We start from the raw sequence: 25,933 nt of genomic DNA on the forward strand, positions 1-25,933 counted from the left end.
CCAGATCGGTGGCGGCGGATCTGTATATGTGCACCGCCCGAGCCGAAATTGCGAATACGTGTGAAAAATAAAAAAAAAATTCTGTGATAGCGCATACATGTGTTGCTCGATTTCTTTGCCTCAATCTATCGAAAAGGTGAAACAGCTTACTTGCTGCGCTCAAATTTCGCATTAGGAAGTAACGTAATCGTCGGTAATTTTTCATGTTCTCGTAAACAAATCTTTGCATTTTTTATTTTGTATAGCCATGTGGAATAAAAAAGAAAGCGCATAGCAAGGTTGACTGAAAACCATCTGCGTTATAATTTTTTTTTGTCCTGAACCCGTTTGAACCCGTTTGAACCGGTTCGAGACGGTCCGAACCGGTTCGAACCGGAACGGAATGGCCCTCTGGAGCCGAACCCGGAACTGAACCCGAAAGGCGTGAACCCGAACCCGAACCGAACCCGAAAATTGCCGGTTCGACACCCTGAGTGTAACAGGGGGCCGCAGAAAGTTACAAGGGTGGATGAGACTAAGAAGTTTGCGGGAATACGGTGCACGCAGTCAGGGACTCCGGAACCAGGGGGGGGGGGGGGGGGGGGGGGCGCCCCGCAACTTTTTTCCAGTGGGGGCAGCGCCGCCCCTGGATCTTTCCCGACAGGCGATGCGGTGCTCGCCGCTTCGGGCTAAGCACATAGACGTACCAAACATAGACTTATGCCGGTTGTTACATGGGGCTCGCCTGCGACATCCCTCCGCTGTTGCACGCTAGCGCAAAGGGTAGCGTTGACCTGGCGGTCCGGTGTCCCGCGGAGAGCATCGGCAGGTTCCGGCAAAGGACGATCGCATCGTCTAACAAGAACAAGGTTTAATACTGCATCTCGTACGAAAGGCAAGAGAAGCTGGCCCCAGAGAGAAATCTGACACGCCCACACAGCATGTGTCTCGAAGGCGACCTAGCCGAGGGAGCATCCTTAATTCAGAGGGAAAGGAGGAAGGTTCCGAAGACGCGCACGTGTCGAACCAGCGGTCATGTTCATGGCAAGCGTCGCTGACTCAGACCCGGCGGGGCCGTGATTCGGATCCATCCGGGTCTCACAAGCTCTCACAAGCGTTTGCACACACTCACGCACGCACACGACGAAACGTGGCAAGTGGATCTGTGTGGACGCGATTGCCGAGACAGCTCTGGGCGGCAGTTAGCCAAGCGAACTGTCCGTTGCTCGTAATGATACACCTGCGTCCACTGCAGCCGCACAAGGTATACTGCGTCGCATTTTTTTTTCACCACTTTGATTATTGATGTGTTTCTAATGCCTCTTCGAATTTGTATTTTGGCTGGCAGCGGGAAGCACTTCTCATGAAAGTGGGTCTAGTCCGGCTGATGATGATGATGAAGGAAAGACAATACTGCCCCCCCCCCCATCCAAAAACGTTCCGGAGTCCCTAGTCACGCAGTTGGTAAAGGACAGGATTAAGCACCCAGGCACAGCAATGTTTTCGCATTTATACACGTTAAAATAGTTTATTGTCTGCCGAACTTCTTTGTCTCTGGTTTCATTACGTTTCATACACACCAACTAGACCGTATGGTTACTCCCTCCTGCATCCCTTCCCTCAAGGCGCTGTTCAGGTGTCCGCGGGGATGTGAGACGATTACTGCGCCAACTCTATTCCTCAAAAACAAATTCTCAAGCATTCCTACACTGACTACATCGTATGGTTAGCATTTTACAGTCAGGAAACGTTAGAGAATCCAAGATGGTCGAAATTATTCAGGAGCACTTTACTATAGCGTCCCTCGATCCTAGCCTGAGTTGCTTTGGGAGGTTAAGCACCATTAAACGACCTAAAAACGAACCTTGATAACCTTACCAGCATCTTAGAATGAACGCAAAGAAAATCGGAGCAAATGGGAACCACCGAGAGCAGGAACGTTGACGCACCTGCAATGTGCACAGCTCCAAGATGAGGTACACGTTCTTGTCGTCGTCAAAATGGCTGTGGAAACCAACCACGTGCTTATGACACAGGCTTTTGTGGATGTCGATTTCATCTTCAAGCTGCAGAAAACAATTTAAGTAGTAACCTAGGAAAGGTCTAAGCGCAAACGAAAGAAAAAAAGTGGTGGACTGAGAATTATGATTGATAAAGCCGTACGTGGAAATGACACAAGCCATCACGCTGGCAAAGGTAAGCGGTTACCACAGCATAATTTGACCTATATGACTGTGCTGTTATTTGTGTTGCAAGAATGAAGTGTAAATTTTGTCCCCCTCTAGTGACCCCTTTCTGCAGATAAAAAGTTGAAAGAAAATTTTTAGAAGCATTAAAAGGACATGGAGAGATTGAATTTCGTCTGTCTGGACAGGCTACCGTGTGAAAGGTGTTACTGTCAACCAAATCTTTGGTTAGGTAAGCTTTTGAAAAGGCCATAAAACTACAAGCCGGGGCCGTAATCTATGAAAATCCACTATCCCTTTCGAATCTATGCGGCCCTATCGCAATAGTCACTGTTGTTCTGTGATGTTGCCGCATCTTTCAAGCGTCCTTGGGAAATGACCTCACCACTGACTTGTATGGGACCGGATCTCACGGTTGCTTCCTACTGACGCTTGAAAGCCGCAGCAGCACGACTGAAAAACAGTGACTAAATCGAAAGTGAATAATGGATCCTTATAGAATGTATCCCCAGGGCCAAAATCCATTAAACGTTTGGGTTTGGAACTGGCTCGCTTTTACAAGTCGTCATTTTGAATTATTCGTGGATCGGCAAGATGCACCAGCAAGTCCAGAAAATCGTTTTATTCTGTCCTCAGTGTCCCATCAACAAAATTTCTACCAAAAGGGAAGAAGGATCATAGACGATGTGCAGTGATATAGGAACTCACACAAAACTTGACGATCGCCGATGTAAGATGAGCCTTGGAGACGATCTTCCCTGCGAACACCACGTTCGCCTTTTTGTCCACAAACTCGAAGCAATGCGCGTGTCCGCCCTGGAAAAGCAATGCCAGCCTTGTTGCACGGTTATCCAAACGAATTCTGGGCGAATGTTGTCGCACAGTGTGACTGAAACACTCAGCGAAGGATCCCTTCACTTGAAGGCAAAATGAGCTTGGCGCCTAAGTGCACAAAATAGGCACTACGTGAAATTCAAGACAGACGGAACGAACGGAAGAAGGGCATAGGTACAGACTTTCCCAAAAGTAACCAGCATGCATGGTTTGCTTCTCATTCGCATAGTAGAGCCCTCACGGCTTCCCTAAAGATCAAAAAGTTCTTTGTAGGTGAGGAGAGTGGTCCTCTTTACCATACACAGATTTATAGCTTGAGGGATGGTATAATAACTTTTAATATGCGACTGAGAAGCAAACCCTTCAGCCTGGTTAGTTTTGGCAAAGTTGTCCAAAAAGAGATACAGGGAGAGGGGAAAGGCAGGGATGTTAACCGGAAAGGATTCCGGTTGGCTACTCTGCACTGGGGAAGGGAATGAGGGGATTAAAGAGGGAAGAGAGAAGGAACGGGAAGCAGTCACAATCTGTCAATGAAGGTAGTCTCTCCCAAAAAACAAAGCAGTGCCTTGTAAGTCTTGGTGGCAGTCGACTGTTGTGGCCACGGACCGAGGATCAAGGCGGTCCAGAGCAGAACGCAGCTTACGTCTTTCGTTCCCGAAGACAGGGCACTCACACAGGAGATGTCTGATTGTCTCTTCACAGACGCAATTTATTTGGAGGCTGTCGTATGCAAACACAAAGGAAAAGTACGAAAATATAGTGCCTCGGCGGAATACGCAAGTAATTGTTCACAATACGCTTTCTGAGGAATAAAGATGTCTTTTACACTGCTGTCGTTGTATTCATGGGGCACTGGGTGGTACTTCAAGCTGCAGTATGCAGCTTTTTGCCCAGTGTCCCCTTTTTCCACTGTAATGTGTGTGGAGAAATAAATTTTCAATTTCAATTTTATTGCCACAGTAATGCCTGCAGTGGAGGACGTTACAAAACAGGAGAATCGCCTTAACTGGTAATCTGAGCAACATGACTTGCAACTGTCAACTTTTTACAGCACCATCTGTAACCGAGTTTCTCCGTTTTTGCACAGTCCTGGTGGTCCCGTCTACATGCTGTGCTATACTCTGTAAATCTCCCAAACGAAGAACCCGCCGCGATGGCTCAGTGGTTATAGTGCCCTTGCTGCATGCTGAGCTGGAGCACACGGGTTCGAATCCGGCTGCGGCAGCCGCGTGTCGATGGAGGCGGAACGCAAAACGCGCACGTGTGTGTGTATGGGATGTTAGTGCACGTTAAAAATCAGCTCGACGAAATCATTAGATGGTGCAAATGTCTGGAGCACTCCCGAACAACGCCTATCTTTCCCTTCTTTCACTCCTACCTTCCTCCCTTCCCGTATTGCGCGGTTGAGGTGTCCACCAACATGTGAAACAGTTACAGCGCATTTCACTTCTTGGTAACCAATCTTCCCAAACGAGGAGGGAGTACAGGCACCAAAAAGTAAGAAGAGCGCTTTTTTAGACATAACATTGTTGGCGGTCTACAACGTCGGTAAAACTGCGAGGACACTTTGGCAACTAAAGTATTTGAGAGGCGAAAGCCGAGGTCACTATGCCGTGACGACTGCCGCTGTATGTGATGTCACACCGTTCCTGTGGCTATATCGATAACCAGATTGTACATTTCTCAGGGATCTTAAATGTTAGTTACGCTTAATTATACATTTTTTCATGTCATTTGACACAAATCCGTCGTTTTTCCGACCATTCTGTGACAATTGTCACTATGCCGTGAGGACTTACGGTGGCTATGACGTCACACCGTTCCCGTGGCTATATAGTCGCCCGCGCTACTCCGCCATTTTGCCTATAATTAACTAATTAACCTACAGTCATAAAACTTGGCTTCTGGAATCATTCTATCTTCCTCTATCAGAAGCCATCATTCGTATCTTGTGTCTTTTTTAGTTCCCGAATTAAACGCGTGTGACACGATTTGTTAACAGACGGACGACACTATAAGCAATTAAAGGCTTTCGCCTTAATAGTTCGTGTGATAAACAAGTATGAAAGATTTCTCATTGGGAAAACGTCAGTCGGCATCAGCCCACAGAATCGGCATACTATGATCAGCTCCTTGTCTAGAAAGGCTCGGAGACGCTCGTGCAGCTAAGAGGGGCTAACTACCATGGTGGTGGATTGATGTTGAATAGTTAACTTTTTAACTGTTCCTTAATTATTGAGAGTTGTGTAGCCCACCGTAAGCAATATCCGCATGAGTTTTTAGAATTCTGGAAATGCTATTACCATCAGCGCTGTGAGCCAGCAAATTTTGCAATTTCTACGAGTTACGTGCACTGGAGAGGTCACTTTGCCTGCAAGCTTCTCGAAAGCGAATTTATTTTTGCGCGATGTAGCCACACTTTTTAGAGCCCCAGCGCCGGGTAACCACGTTTTCGAAATTCTGAGAACTGATACTGATATTGCTAACAGTGGGCTACTCGCCTCTCAGTAACTTTGGAACCTGCCAGCAATACTTAAAAAGTAAACTTCAGTTTTGGATAACTAGTCTGCTAGTTCGCTCAGCTTGGTTGTATTCTAGCGTAATTAGTACACCGCTAACAATCCTATGAAAAAAAAGAATCCTCTTCTAAATCGAAAAGCTTGTTTTTAACAAATGTTGAAGTCTTAGGTGAGACACCTTGTATATAGAGCTTATGGAGAGCTATTCGTGCTCTGCGCTACTTTGCTAACGTCCGTGACATGGTTACGTTTCGCAAAAACTGTACATTAATCTATTCCCACGGTGTACGGGCCCTCACGCCTTTATTGCATTTAACCCAACGCACGAATCGACAGCAGCAATTAACTTTCTGGTTTCTTTGAAGGGATATCTTTATAATCAGGCTAGACTAAAAGCGTATACCACCACGTTCTGCTGTATGGAACGTACCGCGCCCGTTTTCTAAGGACGCATACCTTGCCGAGAAACTTGCCAATGGCGTATTCCGTCTGCGGTTTCGCGTCGTTAACAACGTCGGGAAATTCGTCTCTGGTCTTTGCAGTGCCGGACAACGTCTCCCTGGCAGAAGTCATCACGAAAAAGAGAAAACGCGACCGCGATTCTACGCTCTGCAATGAACACTACCGCGAAAGCACCAGCGTCTGAGCTGGACGATGCTGTCTCCGACCGGTGCACGACTGCTTTAAAAAGCTGGGTTCATAGTACCACGTGCACGAAAAGAGATGCACGGTATCGGTTGGCGCCACCCGTAGCGAATAGGTGGGCAGTGGCCACTAGTCGGGCAGTGGCCCTCCTCTGAGTCAAGGGAATTTCGATTGTTCGTGTATTTAAGACGCCCTAGACACTGTTTTCCTTACGTTCTTCCGGGAATAAGCGCTTTAGATACCGGCTGCCTGCAGGTCATTCAGGCGGCTGGGCTATTCAGAAGCTTAATCTGTTTCCGCGATCTCCACACACCTTCACTGGAACCCACCAGCACTCCCAGCTGCAAAGGCTGACACGTCATGCGCTTGCAGATACGTTCGAGGGGGTACCGCGAACAGTCTACTATCTAAGCCAGCGTCTGGTTTGCTCCTAACCCATGAGTCACGATTTCCTGCCATAGAGGTACAACAGAAAATTCCGTGCAGGGAAAATAGTAAATCGTTTACAGGCGGGAGTCGCCATTTCCAGATGATAAACTTTATCTCAACACGTTGTTTCACGCGGTGTCGTAGCCTGTCCGTATGCTTATAATTGTTCTGGTAGAAATATTCACGTGTGCTAAACTGTGAAGAAAAAAAAATGTTGGGAAGATTACGCTCTCGAGCAAGACTGATAACACAGCGTTGCTGTTTGAGATTGGTTCGTCTAAGTTTACTTTGAGTACACTCGTCATTTCTATCTGTTGTCCTCTATGTAACCCCACCCCCACCAAAAAAAAAAATCAACGAGCATCAGTGATCTGCAGTACGCGCTTTAAAAGCAGGTTCTATGCAGGGACTGCGAAATATTCGTTTGCACGTGTTGCCGAGAGCTGAAAACTCCACACAGAGACGCGTGTCGTTGACGTGGAAAGGCTGACGGAAGAGGAAACTGGGGAAAGCTGGCTAGAAATGGAGGAAAAAGTGCCCCCTAGGGAGATTATAAATAAAAATGGCGGACATGCCAGCGCAGAACATATGCACGGAATGGGCAATGACCTGGGTAACTTCCCCAATGTAGAGAAATAGGTTGGGTAGCCGGGATCACCAGCAGCTGTCAAAAAGTGACTCATAAAGAGGGGAGTGGTTGCAAGAAGCTTAGCAGTGAAAAGCCAAGAAATGAGGTCAGGGACAAATCCGTAGTTGTATTGGCAACCGCAAGAATGTCGACAAAAGTCCGAGAGAGGGAAGGAGTAGGCTTGCGCTTATCTCCGGTGACTCAAGGGAGAAAGGGGAGTGGCTGCGTGGATTTTCTCGGCAGGGAGAGTCGAAAGTCGGCCGTTTCCCGAAGATGAGGGAACCTTTAAGGAATGGGCGAAAACTCCTCTGCTACCGAGAAAACATGCTGAAAGCTAACTGATGTGGAAGCTGCCACGGTGACTCAGTGGTTACGGCGCTCGACTGCTGACCAGAAAGACGCGAGTGCGATCCCGGCCTCGGCGGCTGAATTTCGGTGGAGGCGAAATTCAGAGGCCCGTGTGCTGTGCGATGTCAGCGAACGTTAAGGAACCCCAGGTGGTATAATTTCCAGTGCCCTTCACTACGGCATCCCGCATAGCCTGAGTTGCTTTTGGACGTTAAAGCCCCATAAACCAGACGCAGGCTGAGATCCGGTTCAGCAAGGTCATACACTCTGCTTGCTTGACAGCTATTTGTCTTTAGCGCGTGCGCTGAGAAATGTGGTGGTTTGAATTTAACTTGCGGACTGGCGGGCATCGGCCGACCGGCCGCTAGAAAGGGAATATTGTAGGCTGACAGATAGTATAAAGGCCCATTCACACGATGAACGGTCGGTCCGCGCATCACGTGTTCACACGTCCCTACTATGCGAGGAACTGTCTTCCCCGGAAAGGTCTAGCGAAGAATGCCAAGCGGGCTTTTCTCAGCGGGATTCTGCGGCTGGCTTCCTAGCTGTGCGCGCTAGGTCTGGCAACCAGCCCAATTTTCTCAGCGTTTGAGTAGGCTGGCTGGAATTGTTTCGGCTGCCTTAAATGTCTCTCACTTTGATCAATTTCCATGTATCCGCTGTTAATCTATTAACTCCTATTGATTCCCCATTCTGCTCCCACCCGTTCCGATTTCGCACTACAATGCCCAAAGTGACCGATAGACGGGGAAAGGGAAAGAATCGACAAGGGGGAGGTTTTGTAGACGCCATCGACTAAATGGACACCTTTAACGGCATTTGCAGATTCATTATTTAGTTGTATATGCGACTGCAGTTCGTCCATTGTGCGGGCTAGAGGTGAAGGGGAAAAATTGGAAAGACGGGGTCGGTATACATGTGTGGACAAAAGCTCGTCTCCTTTTCTTTCCTGCTTCCCAGCGTTACCAACCACTTTAAAGTTTCCTTCCAACTTTCGTTCGACCAATGCGTTGCGGCTGTTCTGGTCCGCCGTGCCCACTTGCCGACCGCCGAACATGTTTGTAGCGACTTGTGAACACATGATGAGCGGCCCCTGGACCGACCTTCGGTCGTGGCCTTTACAAGAGCTGACACCCAGCAACATTCCCGTTCCCATGCCCGCCTCTCCACTGGTTAAAATCAAAATACCACTTTCCTCAGCCCATGCACAAACGACAGATGGCCACAGCTGTCAAGCAGGCAGAGTATACGACCTCGTGGAAGCGGATCCCTCCTGCATCCCCCACATGTGTTTTCTTACAATTCTGGGTAGCAGACCAGTTTTCACTCATTCCTCAAAGCGCCCATCATCTTGGGGAAAGGGGGATTTTCGTATCTTGTAGTACAGCGTTTATTGTCCTTTCGGGGAAAATCCACACCGCCACTCCCCTTTCTCCTTTGAGACACTGGAGATAAGCACGCGTGGATACTCCCTCCCTCTACCGACTTTTGTCCAATTTCTTGGAGTTCCCAAAAGAACTGTGGCTTTGTCCCTTCCTAGATTCTTCGTTCTTTGTGTCACTGACCTCATTTCTTGGCTTTTCACTCTTAACCTTCTTTTTACCACTCCCCTCTTTATGAGTCACTTTGCACAGCTTCTCGTGATTCCGGCTCCCTGACCTACTTTCTCTACTTTTCCCAAGCCACTGCCCGTTCTGGACAATTTTCTGGGCTGGAATGTCCACCATTTTCATTTACAATGCCGGTGCGGGGCACTTTTTCCTCTTTCACTATCTACCCTGCTAAGTCGACCACGCAACACCTGCACGCGAATATTTCACAGTCCCTGCATGCAACCTGCTTTTAAAGCGGAAGATTTACCACGGCAGTGTACGCGAGTTACGCCGACCATGTCGCTTTAACCTTGAACGACCTCCAGCCACTCGGAACTGCGCCGAAAAAGTTTTTAGGAAATGTAAAGGCGCATAACTGCCCTCTTGGAGTAGTGGACACCTCAGTCGAGCTTTAAGCTGCGTAGCAGTAGGAACAGATGTCCGCTGCACGCGTTGGCATTGACAACGTTGTGCCAGGAACGCGGCACTGAACCTATGGGCCGTCTGCGTCCATTGTGGTTGTTGGCTTTGCAAACATTCTAAACTCCATTGATTTTGACGAAAGTATGTGGGCTGCACGCGTTAGCGCTGACACCGTTGTGCCTGACACGCAGCACTGCAGCAATAGGCCGCAGCGTTCATTGGGTGAGCAAACTCTCGCGTTCAACCATTAACTGCCACCTTCCAAGGTGGGCGCGCTGCCTATCCAATGTCTGGAACGTACTCAACGTTAAAGACGCCAAGCCGCGTCTAGTCGCCCGGTACGCCAAAGCTTTCGCCATCTAACCAACTTCAAGAGTAGTTTAACCGCAGCTATGTTTTTGGTTCAAAGTTTAGCACCAGGTGAATATTTGTGGTGCTCGGCTGCTGACCCGAAAGACGCGGGTTCGGTCCCGGCCGCGCCGGTCCAATTTCGGAAAAAGCGAAATCCTAGGGGCCCGTGTACTGTGCGATGTCAGTGCACGTTAAAGAACCCCAGGTGGTCGAAATTTCCGGAGCCCTTCACTGCAGCATCTCTCATAGCCTGAGTCGCTTCGGGACGTTAAACACCCATAAACCAATTATTAAGAATATTCACAGGCTCAGACACCGCGTGATAACACGTTCTTACATCGAATTTCGCCATCTCCAAACGCCAAATCCCGCCTGGAAAACGATTGAGTATATTTTCGGGCATGGAACTTTCTATTGTAACTCTGGCAGGAAATCGTGATTCATGGGTTAGAGGGAAACCTGAGACTTGCTGAGAAAGCACAGACTGTTCACGGCAACCATTCTAGCTTATCGTGAAGCGCATGACGTGTACGTCCGCCTTCGCATCTGTAACGCGTTCTAGTGAAGGTGTGATGAGATCACCCAAAACAGCGCAAGGCCTGGATCACCTGCTGGAGGTTGGTATCTGGAAAGCTTATTTCCGGAAGAAGGCAAGAAAAGGGGTTTCTAGGTCGTCTACAATAGGCTAGCAGTCGAAGTCTCATTGGCTCCTTGGAGGGCCACGCCCGACCAGTTGTGGCCATTGTCCACCACTACACTACGAGTGGCGCCAGCCAATACCGTGCGTTCATTCCGATCACGTGGCATACTGTGAACCTAGCTTTTCAGAGCTAGTGTACATGCAATGTAATTTACCAGATTCCCCTGAGTTGTGGTAGGTTCTACATAGGGCAAACTGGCCGCTGCGTCAACATTAGATTATTAGAGCACGCAAATTCCTTAGAAGATTCAAGGGGGCAGCATCTGCCTAAGCATTGTCACACTTGCAAGCATGATGACAGAAATTGTAATCCGCTTTTCGATAGGACTAAGATTATCGGACGCTCGAGGGATAAGAAAGAACGAGAAATTATCGAGGCCTTGGAAATCGCGAGGTTAGGGCCTGATAAGTGCATTAGCGATGCTTCAGTACACCTGTACCGCAAGGAGTTCGAGTTCCTTGATTCCACGAGATGAGTGTCGCTTGTTTTTTGTTGTTGTGGTTGGTGCGCATGCGCTTTGCTGCTGAAGGAAAGAGGAGTAGGTGGAATAAATCAGTTGTCAGTCTGCGTTTGTCCCGTCTGGTTCTCTTTCTCTTGTCCCGTCCTTTTGCGCAGTTACTTTTGTTCTTTTCAGTCTAGCCTGTTTATAACGACATCCTTTCAAATAAACAAGAATATTAATGCTGCTGTCGCTTCGTGCGTTGGGTTAAACATAATAAAGGCTTGACGGCCCGTGCGCTGTGGGAGTAGATTAATGTACAGCTTACGCCAAACTTAACCAATGCCACGGACTTTAGCAGTGTAGCACAGCACGAATGACGCCCCATGACCTCTATATACATGGTGTGTCTAAGATTTTACACAATGTTTAGCAAAAGACCTTTCGGTTTATAAGAGCGGTTTTTCCAGCATAGGATTATCAGAGGTGTTTTGAATACGCCAGAATAAAGTCAAGATGCGCGAACAAGCTGGCTGGTTAACCATTACTGAATAGTTTGCTTTTTCACTACTACTGTTAGGTTCCTTAATTATTAAGAGACGTGTTGCCCACCGTTAGCAATATCCATATCAGTGTTTAGAATTTCGAAAACACGGTGACCCTCCGCTGTGCTTAACAAATTTTCCCTACATCGCGCCAAAATAGAACTCTCGAGAAGCTTGCAGGAAAAGCAACCTCTCCAGTCCACGTATCTCGTCAAAATTGCCAAACTTGGTTGGGCCACAGCGCAGACGGCAACAGCATTTTCGAAATTCTAAAATCTCTTTCGGACATCACTTACGGTGGGTTCCACACCTTTCACTAATTGAAGACCCTTAAGATATAATAGTTAAAAAGTTGACTATTCAATATTAACTAACCGGCCTGCTAGTTAGCACCTTTTAGCTCTATTCCGACGTAATAGACCGCTGGCAATATTATGCCTAAAAAAGGTCTTTGCACTCAAAAAGACGGCTTTTAAAAAGTGCGTAAAATCTAAGGTAAGTACTATTCTTAGGCTTACCTTTCGAGACGTTTTATTCTTCAGGGGCACTGTTTATCAGGGTTCCACTCTACAGCTGAGAATCAAACTTCAGTGTTCGATTACTTTTTGCAGAAGCTTCTATATTGTGGTCAGAATACGGTTGCTTTTCTGTTAGGAGTTGACAATGCCTGTTTATATAAGAAAGCGTTCTGCACAAAGAAGGCCGTTCACCTCAACCGCGCTGTTCGGGGAAGGAGTAATTAAGAACGAGGTGCTTCGGTGTAGGGCTGCGGAATAACTTCGACCACGTGCGACCCCGATCGGTTAGGGGGACAGGTTCGCCTTATTCTAACTTTAATGCAATAGGGTTAAGTATTCTCCCCCATGAGAGTCCTGAAGGAGATCGCCCGAAGTCCTTCTTGGCTCTTTGGCAGTTCTAACGCGTCAGCAATCACACCTAGGCAGCCGCACACCTGGGGGTTAGTTGTATCGGGATCCATTGTTTGTATGTACGGAGTGTTTGTAAGGAGAACATAAAGATGTTCTGTATGGGAGTGTTCCCGAACTTCCCACCATCTAAAGATTTCGTCCAGCTGGAGATTTTTAACGTTCAATAACATAGCACACTCACATGTGCGAGTTTTGCGCTTCGCATCCAGGCGGCTGCCGTAGCCGGATTCGAACCCGTGTGCTCAGGCTCAACAGTAAGGGCGCTATAACCACTGAGGCGGGTTCCTCGTTTGCGAAATGGACGGAGTATAGCAGGGCTTGTGAACGGGAGCACCACAACTGTGCAAAACGGGCAAACTCGGTTACAGATGCTGCTGTAAAAGCTGTGTTGGAAGTCATGTTGCTCAGTTTACTAGTTAACACGATTCTCCCATTTTCTGACATCCTCCACAGCTGGCATTGCTGTGCCAATAAAAGGCATCTTAATTTATGCCTCAAAAAGTCTATTGTGAACAATTACTGGCGAATTCCGCTGAAGCACTACATTTTTGCACGTTTACTCTTAATATGTAACGACTGCATCATAATCATTCCAGTCTGCTATTCTTTGTAAACTGAATCATACCTTTGAAACGTATTTCTGGCCATATGCCTATGTTTGGGGATATATGTTGTGCTGTTAGGCTCCAGGCACATTTTACCTTCGAGTGAAGGAGCCCTTCGCCTGAGTGTTTCAGTCGCACAGTGCGACAGCATTCGCCCAGTATTCGTTTGGACAACCATGTAACAAGGCTGGCATTGCTTTTTCAGGGGGTACACGCGCAGTGCTTCAAGTTCGTGGACAAAAAGACGAATGTGGTGTACGCAGGCAAGATCGTCTCCAAGAGTCATCTTACATCGACGATCTTCCAGCAATTTGTGAGTATATGTCTGGACATCGTATATTCTCTTTATTCCCTTTTAGTAGAATTTTTGTTAAGGGGACACTGAGGGCAAAAAATTGTCTTTGTTGCTTTTTCTGGCACGCTAGCGAAGCGATTCGGGCCGACTCACCGAATAATACGAAAACGAAAGCAACAAATGGTTTGCTGCGACATACGATTGGCGCGCATATTCAAATTGGGTTGCGCCATCTCGCGAACTCAAGAGAAAGCTCGCGTGATTGCGGATTGGCTGCTGTAACCCCCTTCGTCCTCCCATAAAGTTCGCCCTGCTCGCGTATGCGTCAAAATGACTATTCGGCAAAGCGAGCCGGTTCCAAACCCAAACATTTCGTGCATTTGGGCTCGGCGGCCGTATTCTATAGGCATCTATTGTCCACTTTCGATTTCGACCTGTCGCTTTGGTCACTGTTCAGTCATGCTGTTACAACTTTCTAGCATCAGAGGGAATCAACCCTATCATTAGCCGCCGCGGTGGCTCAGTGCTCGGCAGTTATGGTGCTCGGCTGCTGACCCGAAAGACGCAGGTTCGATCCCGGCCGCGGCGGCTGGAATTTCTTTGGAGGAGAAATTCTAGAGGCCCGTGTACTGTGCGATGTGAGTGCACGTTAAAGAACCCCAGGTGGTCGAAATTTCCGGAGCCCTCCACTACGGCGTCTCTCATAGCCTTTGGGACGTTAAACCCCAATAAACCAACCAATCCAACCATTGGCTGTAGTGCGGTGACATCCAATAGTGAGGTCGTTTCCCGGAGACGCTTGAAAGCCTTAGGAGCAAGAATGAACAACAGTCACCAATGCGATAGGACCAAATTATTTCGAAATGGATAGTGTATCTTTATAGAATACCGGCCCTGTGAGTCGTTTTCTGGCCTTCTCTGCAGCTTATCGATCCTCAGTGTTCGTTGCAAGTAACTTAATGGTAACGTATCCAGACAGAGAAACTTCAATTTGTGCACCTCATTTGAATGCTTCTCTAAATTTCCATGAAACTATTTGTCTGCAGAGGAAGGTCACAAGCAGTGGACAAAATTTTGCAGTTGATTCCTGCAACACAAATAGCAGTAGAGACGCATATTTCAAGATACCGTTCTAGTGACCGATTACCTCAATCATAATTACGGCTTTCTTTTCATTTCAGCGTAAGGTTTTTTTAAATAATCATCAGCAACAGCTTAGTTAACCACTTTTTTTTCTTTTCTTTCCGCTTAATACAACCTTTCCGAGGAGACTAATTATTTTTTTTTCTGTAGCTTGACGAGGAAATCGATATCCACAAAAGCCTGCGGCTCAACAACGTGGTTGACTTCCACAGCCACTTTGAGGGCGAAAAGAACGTGTACCTCATCTTGGAGCTGTGCATGCAGGTGCGTCAACGTTCCTGCTCTCGGTGGTTCCCATTGGCGCTGATTTTCTTCGCGTTGATTCTAAGATGCTGCTCATGTTATCTGATGTTGTCGAATTTTTGTCCGAATATGTTTGACATGCTAGGGTAGTAGGATTTTGCCGAGCACTGCTCACACGACGCTGCTGGTAAGAGAACACTTCATTCATTCATTCACCAAATTTACTTTCCGAAGAGAAACGTTGAATGCGTGAAGCTGGCGTGGCGTTAACAGCGCATTATAACCTTGTGCAAAGCGAAAATCAACATTACAGCAAAAATGTGGCGTCGTTTTTTTCTCACTTATCGCCTCTTACACAGCTGACGGCACTTCACTTACGTATTTTTGAAGGCCTGATGACAGGATATCAAGAGTATTCCATCATCCAAACCGCTTCTATGAAATTCTGTTATGCCAGCATGTATTTGGGCCTGTATATGTCACGGCAATTTCAGTGAGAAAGGCCACATTGCGTTCTGGAAGCACAATTTAGGGCGCAGCCAAAGACTGCAGCCACCGCGGTCGCTCAGTGGTTATAGCGCTCGGCTGCTGACCCGAAAGACGCGGGCTCGATCCCGGCCGCGGCGGTCGCATTTTGATGGAGGCGAAATTCTAGAGGCCCGCGTACTGTGCTAAGTCAGTGCAAGTTAAAGAACTCCAGGTGGTCGCAATTTCCGGAGCCCTTCACTACGGCGTCCCTCATAGCCTGAGTTGCTTTGGGACGTTAAACCAAACTAAAGCAAACAAAGCCAAAGACTGCAAACTGCCTTCGTTGTTTCTAAACCTGTCATATAGTACTGTGGTGCCCTCGTGGGGACACTGAATTTTGTACCACGAAAATCAATTACTTCAGTCAAGCTTTCATCAAACGGGCGTGATTTGAACAAGTGTGCTAAAGTGGGCATGTCCCAGTCTTGAACCTGAAGGAATCTACAGTAGCAAGGTGGAAAGTTGGGCGAGTTTAATCTTATTCATGATGAAGTTAGCGCCAAGAACGAGGACCAAAGTAGGAGAGACTGAGACACAACAAAGCGTTCGTGTTGTGTCTTCTCTCCTACTTTGGTCCTCGTTCTTGGCGCTAACTTCATCATGCTGAAGGAATCTCCGTTTTCTTTGTAGTGTTCTCTAGCGTGTCTAACCTTCAAGGGTCGTCGGAAGGCTTCATGAGCGGATTTATTTCGCAGTCTCTGAAGGATGTCCTCCGGTGCCGCAGTACCCTCACCGAGGCGGAGGTGCGGTGCTTGATGCGCCAGCTGCTCCTGGCCTGCCAGTACCTGGGTCAGGAGAAGGTCATCCACCGGGACCTGAAGGTTGGAAACCTGCTCCTCACCAGGGACTGGCAACTCAAGGTGGCCGATTTCGGGCTCGCCACGCGCCTCCACCCCGATGGGCAACTCAAGAAGTCCATCTGCGGCGCCGCCAACTACATGGCCCCCGAGATGCTGACCAGGAAGGGCTACAGCTACGAAGCGGACATATGGTCCGTCGGATGCATCTTGTGAGTCTCACTTGATTGCGCAGAGATGTTCGCAACTGGTTGCAGCGCTAATGCGAAAAACGACAGCTCGCCATACCTATCGTACAGGTGTACACTCGTCCGTAAATATATAAAAGGTTGAGCCTACTGTCCGAAAATGTGAATCCAGAAACTGACAAATTCTTGCCTATCTTGGCTCATGGTGTCAGTAACGAGGGAAGAACTCATGGCCGTGGCATTTACTTGTGTTTCGAGCTGGCGCACCAAGTCGGGCCAGAGTTGAAGGTGGTGATGGGTTCTGCTCAAACTTTGTATAGCGCTGCTCGCAGTCGGGTTCCGTCATGTGAAATAGACGTGAATTTTACGACTGAGCTATAGACGCTATATATAAATTGTTAATTTAGTGAGAGCAAATTTCCGGCGCCATAATTTTTTCGTATTTCAACTAGTCACCGTATCCCGCGGAGCTCAATTGCGATTGTTCATTCCACGTTGTTGACAGGTGTCCTTTAATCAGGATAAAATACTCGCGCATATCTGTAATAGATATCATGACCCTTTTTATGGTTTTTGAACTTTCATAATGCTTTAATTTTCGGTTGCGAGAAAAGTTAAGAATCAGTTAATGGGGCGCTCATTATCGTAAGGCCCAAAGTTTTCTTTGCAACCCTCATTAGCGCGAGTTGGCGGGCAGCCGTCTGCAAAGTCCTTCCTCTGAAACGCCTCTGAGGTCGGGAACAGTATACGCCGGCCACCACACTGGAAGCGACGTTCATGTGTCGAGAGAATGGGTTTGAAAAGTTTCTGCCGTGATTCCTGGGTACGCAACCGGGTATGCGTATACTCCTGCAAGGAACTTACGAATGCCGCAGAGAAAATATTGTCCATAAAAATCACTGTACGGTCCCTCTTCATGTTAAGAAACAATGAGATCATCAACTTCACGTTCAAATCCAGGAACTTAGGTGCATCACGAGCGTCGTTTGTCCGCTCTTAGGTTACCATTTCATGGCGACTGGTTAGTAGGGGTCTCCTGTAGCATTGCTGTGCCCGCACTCTTTCGAGCTGTGACGTGCTGAGATGACAGACGGTGCGGACACTGACAGGCCGCGAACTGCTTTCCGCAGGTACAAGCTGCTAGTGGGGCGTCCCCCCTTCAATTCGTCGCCGACGGCGATGATTTACGCCAAAATCAAGAAGAACGAATACAGTATCCCCTCCACCGTGTCCCCCGACGCGAGCGCCCTCATCCGGTGGATTCTCCAACCGGAACCCGCAAGGCGGCCGAGCATCGAGGCCATCATGCACCACGAGTTCATGACAAGAGGTAGGCGTCATGTTGCATCTCCACATGCTGTGTGTACTGTTAACATAAAGTACTGGTGATGAAGTACTATTTACATGAAAATTTCTAACATCACGAGAGAGTTTTGTTGCAGACTACTGCAGCGATTTTTATTTCCCAAAACAAAATTCTAAACCTTTTTCTCTCAAAAAGAAAATCTTCGCCCTCAACTGTCACTAGTACTTCTATAGACCTCCTCCATGTTTGCAAACAACCCAGGTGGCGCTGCAGTCGCGAACGGGCTCGCGGTAGGCAAGAGGCCAGGGAGTGGCGTCGAGTTGAGGTGGTTCAGCGCTGGTTTTCAAGGCTTGTATGCGCGTTTTGTGTTTCCGAGAATCATAACAATGGTTGATGCCTTCAACTTAGTATTCCTCGAAGTACACGGGCTCGCGCTGGCCATGTACGGCGTATGTCGACACGGTGTGTATTGTATTATGGCTAGAAAGCGCTGCAGTTGGTTTCTACCCCAGTCATTCAATAAAATGATAAGTTTTTGACACTGAACTAGCAAGAATGATTTTACCTCGGGACAGTGCTGAGGGAAGCACTGGCGTTTTTTCGGCAGCGCCGACGTGCGCTCATTATCTGTTGACACACGTGTCGCACAGTGCGAAAAGTGGGGACAGCGTCGATCGTGTCCCGATCTCATCTGTCTCGCGTAGCCGCTCTTTTTAGCCGTCAGATCAGGCACCACCAGGCTGACTTCTCCCCTTCTTAAACTGGTCGATTTGGTGAAAAGTTTGGATTCCTGAAATTATATTTCTTCCAGCCCTGGGTCTTGTTTGGTTACTAAAAATTATAGCAAAATATTCAGTATAAATTCATAAAATTACGGTTTTTAGATCTGTGGTCGTCAAAAATTGTGAGGTAATGGCGTTCCTGATGGTCCTGGCACGTCGCGAATCCTGCCGGTTTCCGACGACGGAGCACCACAATGGTAGTATCACTACGCACAAGAGGGATCAGAGGTTTCGTTGATTTCAGTGCGGCATTTCTTTGATCAAAACGAAAGCGAAGAGGCCATAAACGAGGGAAAAAAACTTAAAGGTTTGTTTTGTGATCTACAACATTTTCTGATTGTTATCACTCACACCTTCGTAAATTTGTAACGAATGGAAATAGAATGATTCTATTTGTCGCGAACGATTCCAGAGACATTGAGGAGTGCAATAAATCTCTCGAGTTTTTTTTTGCTACAGGAGCAGTAGTATGGTAGTCATTTTTGATAAGAAAGGTACTGCGAATCTAAAAAAAAAAGAAGTAATACCGCCATCATAGAGAATAGGGCGTTGGCAACGTGCTGGCATAAAAAATTTCCGCATTTTCTACTTGATTATTCAAGACCAGTGGTGACTTGACGAGGGTGTTAATTATAATTATCAAAGAACTATACCAGGTATAGCTGAAAATTAAACGCATTGCTGAAATTAGCAGAGCAATTTCATGTTTGCACCAAATTTGTTTACATATCTCAAGCATCAATAAAGAAAACACTTTTCATTGCCTCATCCGCTGTCATTCTCGCTACGTGCCTCTGTTGGTAGCCCGCCTGCGGTTGCTTCTTTCCAAACAGCTTTCGCGATCGTGTACTACTTCATGAAGAAGCTTATGACACATGCGGGATGCAATGAAAGTACGGTGTTCGAAGCATGCCAACGCGACCGCGCAAGATTGTCACAACTTACCAGACTTTTCTACTACAATCAAATAATTATGTCGTTCATCTTAAGAAATATTTTGAAGTATATATTAAATGCCCTAAAATGCGTCATTACACGTTTGTATAACTTCTGCACACGTCATAACATGCTGCGCTATCAACAAAATAACGCACTCCTCGATGGAGAGTGACCATGCCGGCGCCCGTGCACACCAGCTCAGGGTGATAAATACCCTACGTTCGCAGCTACATGCATGCTTTTTCTTTTCCTTGCGCAATTTTAAGCGTACCATGCGGTTGTTCAGGTGAATGAGCGCGGCAATTTCCGTGCTATATGAAGTACGTTGACTGGCAGCGCCGGTCGACACCTAGACTTCGCGCTTTTACTACCGCGGCTAATTTCCTAATGCGGCATTTATTTCCGAGAAACCTATTAAGGCTAATCTAATTTTCCGTTTTATGAGGCTACGCGGATCCAACAGCGGCGCAGCTGGTCAGTACATGCTGCTTCTGCAGTGCGCAGCCACGATATGCAGCCGCCGGTAGCTGCAGCAGCTGCGGTAGGCACGGCCAGGCGGAACCTGTTTTGCCTACCACGCGAAAGTCGCTGCTGACATCAGCGCCACCGCATCTCCGTGACGTCGCGGGGTGAAGGAGGTCTATAGTCCGTGATATAATTGATGCTGGGAAATACTGCTGTGCATATTACCGACACAGAAATAGATCGAAGTCAGCAAAGACAACGTATTCCTGTAGCCGTCGAAATTAAGAGAGCGCAATGGGTTCAGAGTGGCGACCTCATAAAACGGTTTGTGCACGGGGCAACATTAAGTACAATACAGCTAAACATCAGGGTGGCCGGCCTGCACACACTAGTTACGATTTGTACAACGCTTGGCGCCATTACTGACACCATAGTTCTATTGCGCCTCGTTATGCATCGATGTTGCTTTGTGGGTACAACTTCTTGAGCGCTTGGCGCGGTGGAGCGCAGCTCTCATTGTGCAGAAGCATCAGCTCTTGGCTTGCGTGAAGCACTGTTCTACATGCGCGCGTACTGCCAAGCGTTTTTTTTTTATTTTTTGTAATGCTCGAAGCTATTCTTTGCGTTCACATTTTAGACGTTCTCTTCTTTTTTCTGAGAAATGACGCGTATGGTCTATGTTCAGTTCCCCTATCTACTGCAAGACCCAGAACAAATTATGGTAAAGAAACAACAGATTCTTAAATTACAACACTGTATAATGCCTATCAGTCTCTTATTCAGATTCCTTTAGAAAGTTATAGTGTGTCTGTATGTAAGAACAAACTGAAAATTCTCTTTTCCCCCGGTTACCTTTCAGCTAACTCTCTATAATTCGTTTTTTGTGTGTGTTGTGTTCCTTTTTTTACCGAATGTTCATATTATGAAATGTTTTGTTTACTGTTAATTGGTATTTATTATTGTCTATCATTCACTGTTTTCTATTGTGATAATGTTGCTCATTGTTTTTTTTCTTTTGTCGATTCGGCCACCTTTTCCATGATGTGTTAATCGGGGTGTAGGCCTTAGAAGAACGGTAGATTGGGCGAGTTGGTGTTCCATGGCGAAAGTACATATAAACAGCGCTAAACGACAGGACTAGAAGAGGAGTAGACAAACACGGCGTGTTTGTAGGCCTTGTCAGGAAGCATGCTTGGTCTACCTCCTTAAGCCTCACCTCGAGGGCATATTCTACATTATACGGCCAAATAAACATGCTACTACTAAGAGCAGCAGCGTGCGGGTCGCCACAGGTCCTCGACCTCTTCCTTCCAGAAGCATACTAATGACCTCGCTTATAGCTTATGGCGTTGATCCACTTCCACAGCCCCTGAATGCTTTTCGCCCTCTCCTTCCAGGCCTGCTTCCTGCCCAGATGCCCGCATCCCGTGTCACAACAGAGCCCCACGTTGACGCTGTCAGGAACGCCTTGGACGAAACCGACAGGAAACCCGTCTGGGAAGAAAACGAAAACCGTGGAGAGTAGGATTGTATTCGCCGATTGAAAAAGATCCACATGGGAACGACTGCTCTTATTTGATGCTTCAGCCGCTCCAGATTCTTGTTTTTCAGTTGTTGTTAGTGGCATTGTAACCAATGTTGTATTTGAAAAAAACAAGTATCGGGAAGCTTTAGTTTCTGTTCAAGCTCTAAGGCATCCTTTTTCCTGACATCCGCTGTTAAACCTTTGCCATTGAAGATACAATTTTTGACAATGCCTCGGTCGTTACTGGAAAGGCTGCGATTGGGCTCCAAAGGTGGATGGCAGTGGATTCGCTCTGCTGCAATCCGACTTTATTTTTTATGCGGTGACCTTTTCAATAAATATTTGTACCCGGTGTGCTGTATCCGTGTGGTCTTACATCGCGAAGAAGACTGTTTATCGTATCTCAGAGCAAAACAATGATGGTGGGAGGCAGATCCAACTGCCGAACTTCGATTCAAAGCTCTGCTATCCCACATGGCCGCTTCGTGGAGGTAACCAGATGGAAGCGCCACTTATGAGCAGGACAGCCAGCTTTCGGTGGTCACCTATAGCTTTTTGTTCATTTTCTTTTTATCTATTTTTAATCCTGCAGGCCCCTTCACGAGCCCCTGTAGCAAGTGGGCATACACAATCGGTACACTCAGTCCAAAGCTACATCGAAGACGAGAAGCCAAGAAGCGGTTATTGTTGCGAAAGCAACACTACGCTAGTCGCCGAGCCATTTCGCGGAGCTGACGAAAGGCCATACTGCGCATGCGCGAGGAGGAGTGACGTCAAACGGCGCGCAGATGGCGCGCCATCGCTGTCGCTGGCGGGTGACTCAGAGGTGCCGCAGCCGCGCTCGCCAGTTGCGCATGCGCAGTAGCGGCGCACAAGTAGCGTGCCGGGGCCGCCGCCGCTACCGCGCGCTCTCCCTCGCCTTTCTCTCTTTCTCCTCGTTGCTTTCGCAATCCTCCAGGTTAAATCAGAGCTAAACCACTGCCAATTTTTCTTCATTATGGAACCATTGCAAAAACGAACGTTTTCTCAATGGTTTTCGCTCCGTTGAGCAGCGAGACGCTTTGCAGAGCGGAGGCATGGGCGCCGCCATATTTGGTCACCTGACCATTCCGCCATCGCTGGCCTTCGGGCCTTCTCATTTCGACGGCTGCCGGCGCGCTGGTGCCCGGCTGCAAGACTTTTCTTCGGCTCTCGCTGTGGATAACGAACTCCCGGACGGCACAAAAACTTCGTGTGAATGCGCATAGAACGAGGTGGTGCTGAAAAATGTTTACTTCAACCAGCTCATTTACTCGTCTCCTTCAGACTGCCCGCATCGGCTCGAATGTGTCAACAGACCACGGTCAGCTATCTGCGCGTTCATATCTATTGCTGCAATTCACCTTCTAACGCTATTGGTGGACTGCATAGCTTGTTGAACTGCAGATTAAAAGCGAGGCTATGCCTGAAAGCTTGCTTTATAGAGCTCGATATTTTTGCCGAATGGAGGAGTATGTGTTCACAGCTATCAAGAACGTTCGCTGCTCAGCACTGTGCATGCTACTTACAACCGGACGTACGCGGGCGTGTGATCACCGGCCGATTGTCCAGATATTTACTTTATCCTCCGTTAACGCTCCGGCTTCCAAAGAAAGAGTATGGATATTCTTCGAGGGTTCCTTCAGAAGCTCGGCGACCTTCGACTGTGCTATCTTGCTAAGTAAAACTGAAAACTGCTCCGGAGTTCAGCCCCCGCAGATGTAGCCAACCGGAATAATGTCGGAAATATGCAAAGTCCTGTCATCATAAATTCTCTCCGCTATCCCATGCATCAGCGCTTTTCTGTAGAGCTTTGCACTGGACGACAGAATTGCATGCCAAAGTGCCTCCTTCGAGGACTTTTGCAAAAGCTCAGTTGCCGCTTCCACCGTGCTAGCTTTAAGTACACACGACAGTTTAGTGAGCATTGTGTCTACGATGTGAAAGCAATTATTTTAAAGGTCTCAAAAACCTTCGATCATTCGATGTATTGTATCAGTGTTTCTCGAAGGTGAGAAAGGCGACAAGCATGTACGCTCGTTCTGCCATTCCCGCAGCTACTGCTGGCGCTGAAATGAACTGGCGCACGGCGCTTGTGATTTCCTTATTTTCTCGTGGAACAACCCATTAACGTTCTTTTCTGTTTGTGAGCAGCATGAACTCGCAAGACAGCTCCTCCAAAAATGGCGACAATTGTGTCGCGGTTTGTAACAAGCGCGTCTATTTTTCCGACGCTACATCAATGGGATATTAGCTCTAGAAATTAATTCAACAATCAGCTGCATTCATTCAAAGCCAAATTAATTCAACAATTTGCATGACATCCGTATCACAGCTGGGTTGTTTAAAAGTCACTTGACGTTCGTACACAATCTGCGCAGCAGCGTTTCGCACTGCGCGCCGATGCTGCTAACATCGGCTTCGAAGGCCAGAAGTGGCGGACCTCCTAATGGCGCCATCTGTCGTGGACAGAGCAAAGTGCTCTCTGTAAACGGTCTCATAGGTGACGAAAGGTAGGACGCGGTCCCAGTTGCAGTGACCGGAAGCTACATACATGGCCAGCATGTCGCCAAAAGTGCGGTTAAAACGTTCAATCAGGTCATTTGTCTGCGTATGGTAGGCTGAGGTGGTGTGGTGAACATTCCTGAAGGAGAGCTTCAACAACTTCACACAGAAAGGCCGGAGCTCTATCACTCAGCAACTCTTTGGCGTACCATGGCGAAGAATGATGCGATGGAGGATGAAGGATGCAATGTCGTGGGCTGTACCAGATGGTAAAAGCGACGTTTCGGCGTGGCGGGTAAGATGATCGATGGCGACGACGAACCAGCAGTTGCCGGCTGATGTGCTGGGAAGAGGGCCGTAGAGGTCAAGGTCAACAAGCACGAAGGGTTGCGCTGGGCAAGGCAGCGGTTGCAAAGGAGCGGCGGGTCGGCGAGGTGGGTTTTTTCGGCGCTGGCATGCGGTGTAGGACTGTTCTAAAACTCTCTAAAGAGAGCTTTAGAATAGTTACTATAGTTTAAAGCAGAAGGGGATGGAGAGCCGTGTCTCGAATCATGGGCGTCCGGAAGGGGAGGCAAGGAATCACGGATATTATTTATGCCGTAGTTCCTTTTTGGTGCTAACCTACCGCCGCCCCCAACCCCGGACATCAGGTGACCCCCCCCCCCCCCACCCCCACCCATCCCCCTGGAAAAAGTTCTGCGGACGATCTTGTCTCGAATCCCCGTGTTCGAGACCCGCCATTTGGCACTTAGAGGCCGCCGCGAACTCCGGCAGCACCCTAACGGGCGCGTTGCACCGGCGACTTGCGTCTCCATAGAAATCGTCTACGTAGTCAGCGCCCGAAAAAAGCGCATAGCAGGAGGCAACGAAGAACAGCCTGTCATCGGCGAGGCTCGGCGTTTCCGGGTGGTCGCCTTTCGAGCGTCGAATAAAGGCAAGTCTATGGGCACTCAGGGCAGCTAAGAGTGCCTTGATGTCTAACTGATAGGGAGATAACTGTGGAGGCGAGGATATAGCTGCGCTGGCGTTGTAGTCAACACTGACTGCTTCCTTGCTGCTGGTTGTAAAGTAGTTCTTGGAAGAGTCCCCTCAGCACTTCGTCAGCGATGAGGCGTCCGGCGCTGCCGTAGTTGACGGCTCGAGGCAAGTCCGGATGATAGAGGGGGAATAGGAGGTAGTCTTCGGCAATATAAAGCAAAGCTTGGAAGCTCCATCACCGCCCACAATGGTGTCCAGGCTTGACTACATTCGCGACACCTTCCGTCTAGAGTCGCCAGGCCGCATTCATCAGGTTCAGCCAGTAGGTGAAAAAGCGCTGCCCGGCAGTAGGTACCCCGAGCACGTCGGTCAAATAGTTCTCTTTGTTCCATAAGGGGGCGTCTTGCTTGACCCGAAACTCGAGCGTGGTTTGGGAGTGACGTGCAACTACGTCAGAGAGGACGTCGCGCATGTTCTGAACAAGCGTATCCGATCCACGATGCCTAGAAAAGAGACTCAGCCAGGCAACGCCTAAAGCGGTTTACTCCTACATAAGACAGCGGTGCTTGTGCGCTGATGACGGCAGGCCCATCAGTTCCAACGTGGCGTCCGCGATTTTCCGGTCAGCCATCCAGCCCAGCTCGGTCGCCAGGCGGAGGCCTAGGCTGATGGTCAGCGCCTCCAGCGTCTCCGGCTTGAGCCCCAGCAGGTAAACGATGAACCTGAGCAGGCTAAGGATCTCAACTTGTACGATGTCGTCCGCCGTGAAACGCCGCGCCCAGATGAAGTACTCATTGAGCAGCAGCAGCAGCAGGCGTCCGGCGGCGATTCCGGGAGTCGCGGTCTTAGTAATATTTCGAATTGGAACCTGCAGAACTCTCTGTGAGGGCCGGCCCCAGCGCTTCCAGCGTGTGCAGGTCCATCCTCTGGATTATGGTGAGTAGCTCACCAACCCGCGACTCGGGAGAGCCAAAGAGGCGCAGCATCTTCAGGACGTACTGCGGGGACCGCAATGACCGCGTCTCCCCTGCAGCCTGTACGGCGAACGTCCTCATGGAAGCGACCCAA

General features: G+C 48.3%; 1 protein-coding gene across 1 annotated transcript; it reads left to right on the forward strand.

Moving 5' to 3' along the window:
* Positions 1-2,148: 2,148 nt before the first annotated feature.
* LOC149356082 (serine/threonine-protein kinase PLK1-like) lies at positions 2,149-21,364 on the forward strand. Its single transcript, XM_089576249.1, has 6 exons — positions 2,149-2,175; positions 13,359-13,466; positions 14,742-14,855; positions 16,058-16,371; positions 17,478-17,677; positions 21,237-21,364. Exons 1-6 carry the CDS (start codon positions 2,149-2,151, stop codon positions 21,362-21,364), a joined length of 891 nt encoding a protein of 296 aa, XP_089432375.1.
* The last annotated feature ends 4,569 nt before the right edge of the window (positions 21,365-25,933 follow it).

This window comes from Amblyomma mixtum, chromosome 3 (assembly GCF_055824585.1).
Source record: "Amblyomma mixtum isolate Tamu chromosome 3, ASM5582458v1, whole genome shotgun sequence".
NCBI lineage: Eukaryota > Metazoa > Arthropoda > Arachnida > Ixodida > Ixodidae > Amblyomma > Amblyomma mixtum.